General features: G+C 35.8%; 1 protein-coding gene across 1 annotated transcript; it reads right to left on the bottom strand.

Annotated features, from left to right (window-relative positions):
* Positions 1 to 328: 328 nt before the first annotated feature.
* On the bottom strand, positions 329 to 1,854 carry LOC140960910 (AT-hook motif nuclear-localized protein 20-like). The gene has a single exon (XM_073419233.1). The coding sequence runs from the start codon at positions 1,396 to 1,398 to the stop codon at positions 541 to 543; it is 858 nt and encodes a 285-aa protein (XP_073275334.1). The 5' UTR covers positions 1,399 to 1,854; the 3' UTR covers positions 329 to 540.
* Positions 1,855 to 2,927: the final 1,073 nt, after the last annotated feature.

A 2,927-nucleotide genomic window follows, 5' to 3' on the forward strand; every position in this document is an offset into this window, starting at 1 on the left:
CATTCAGAATCATCCTTTATCACAAAATCATGAATAATTTAGCCGTAAGATTTTGATTTCGATATCTATTTTCATTCATAAAATTTTAATACATATATCCATCCACTCTATTCTAATCACATTATAGGAAAAGTTAAGGTTGAATAAATAAATAAAAGGTATTCTACAATATAATCCATATTAAATCCATTCAATCTTTTTAATATGACACATATAGTGTATATATTTATTTGTTTCTAATGATTAAAATAGAGGGAGAATATCAAATTAAAAACAGAAATGGAAATAAAAACATCGTTCACTGAAAATATAAATCATAGGCAAGAAATATTTTAAACAAACCATTATTTTTATTAAGTGCAAGCTGCTGCATGGAATATAAGTAGATTAAAAGTTTACAGACACAACTGCAATTCCCTTTATACTAATATATATATAAATATATATATATAATATTATTCCAAACCTTAGTTTCTTCTAATTTTTTTTTTAATAATACAACGCAGATTATTATTATTTTATTCTCAAAAAATTTACCTCTTAATATGGTGGCCTAGGATGGTTCCAGGCATATGAATCATGATTCAGTTGTCCATTATTTGGCAGTAAATTTGGGGTCAAATTGTAGATTGGCATAGATGAATGATCAGCCATCGCATGCTTCTGCTGCGCCACGATTCCTGGAGAAGAAACACCACCGCCTCCACTGTTGATAGGCGGTGCCTGAGCTGAGCCACCTGCTTCATCATCTTCTTCGAGAGGTAATCTTTCATAAGTAGCGTTTGTAAACGTAGCTGCAACCACCATAACAGGACCTGCCGCCACTAGAGGACCAACAACGCTGCCGCCCACAACCTGACCCTGACCGCCGGACAGGTAAACCGTCAACCCGGTGGCTCCGGGCGGAGCTGGACCAGGAAGAAAAGCCCCTGTCAAAGAAAGGATTTCGAATCGTCCTTGGAGCGCGACAGCTGCTGAGGTTGCAGAGGGCTGGCGTATAGTCACGTTGGCGACACAGCCGCTGCCGCTGAGCACGCAAACACCTCGCTGCCGGCGGCGAGCAAACTGCGCTATGCTCTCCGCCACGTCGGTGCCACCGGAAACTTCCATGATGTGGCTGCGAAGCGCGTTGGGGCTGTCGCGTGTCACGAAAATCGGAGGCTTGGGTTTGTTCTTGGATCCCGGTGGTCTGCCGCGGGGGCGGCGGTTACCCACCTCGACGGCTCCTTCTCTCGGCTCGTCACTGTTGTCCTTGTCATCATCTTCATCTCCACCGCGGCTGCTGCTTCCGCCACCGCTCTTCTCGTTAATCGAAAGGTTCATTTTATTAGTCATCAGAGCTGATGGTTCAACTCCTTGCAAACCCATCTGGCCGCCGGTCCACCATGGATTCGCCATGGATCCAAGTCAAGACAACCAAAGATCAATAGATTGGAGAACTGATCTTCGTTTTCTGGTTTGACTATCTTGATGATCGACTAATCACCAAAACAATTCAAAACCCTAGTTTGCTTCTTGACAAAACACATATTTCTTGATGAAAACAACAAAATAAATCAAGATCTAGGTGATTTTTTTTTTTTTTGTAAAACTCGACAAATTGAAAAGGGTCCGATCTAAAATGATCAAGGAACAAAAATAGTCAGATACAGATCTAAATTCTAGTTGATGGAGGAAAAAAGCAAGAATCAACTACGAAGAACAAAGGAGATCATAGAAAAAAGAAGGAAAAGATTGGAAGATTGTGAATTTAATATAAACTATAAAAGAGTATAACTTTAAAACATTGAAAATGAATATATAAAGCTGCGACTTTTTCTATGTTTAATATGCTTGTCTTGTGGTATGATGAATGCCCTGACAAGGTTTAGGCGCTTATTTTATAGAACTCTCTGCAGTGTCATCTCTGCTGTGCTTGTCGTCTTTTTTTTTTAAATATATTTTAATGAAAATAATTAATATTGACCGTCTCGTATTTTGCTAGGGTCTTAGGTCTTAAAAATAGTGCATTATAACAAGCAATTCTTTTCAAAATTTATGCACACGTGAAAATATCAAATTTAAAAAAAACTAATCATTTCGATTGCTATTATTTTAAAAATTTTCAAGAAGATAGATGTTTGCATATATTTATTGACCAAGTCATCAGTTAATAGCTGCAATGAAAATTATAATTTTTACATAAAGTATTATTTTTAAATTTCACAAGTCAGGTCGTATCACGCCTCATGTCCGGGACGTATTGACACCACAACAAACTTCGTATTACAATATAAATCAAATCATCCTATTTCACAATGATAAATAAATAACTTGTTTTTACAACGGAAATTCCCCAAAAAAACGAAATTGAATGTGAAAGAGTTTACAATTGAAAACAAATAACAATAGCATGGCTTAAAACAAAAATGCAAAAATTCAAATGTCTCTTCATCACAAGCCCTATATTTTACTCGTACCCTCTTCTAACTATTTTTCATATTTATTTGGGGAGAAAGAGTAAGGAGATGAGAGTTTAGAGAAATACTCAGGAAGTGAGGGTCTATTGAACCAATAACATATAACAGATATTTTTGAAATCACATAAATGAACATTTCGAACATATCATGACATATCATAATCGTATAACATTGAAATTTCATTTAATTTTCTCATAGATTACTGATCAATCCTAATTTTTAATCTTCTAAGGGACGAGGCAGTGACACAATTAGAATCTCACCGTATATGGCTTATATTATAAAATGATTTTCGGAATTCCTATCCACTTAATATTTTGATTCATCGCAGTGCCTAAAGCCATACTTTTCAAAAACGCATATACAGAAAAAAGGTATGCTTAACCAATTTAAATCATATACTTATTTTGAAAACTATAAGCCCCATTATAGATATTGCTCAACAAAGATTTCTTTTGTTTTTTGGA

This window comes from Primulina huaijiensis, chromosome 16 (assembly GCF_012295235.1).
Source record: "Primulina huaijiensis isolate GDHJ02 chromosome 16, ASM1229523v2, whole genome shotgun sequence".
In the NCBI taxonomy this organism is placed as follows: Eukaryota; Viridiplantae; Streptophyta; class Magnoliopsida; order Lamiales; family Gesneriaceae; genus Primulina; species Primulina huaijiensis.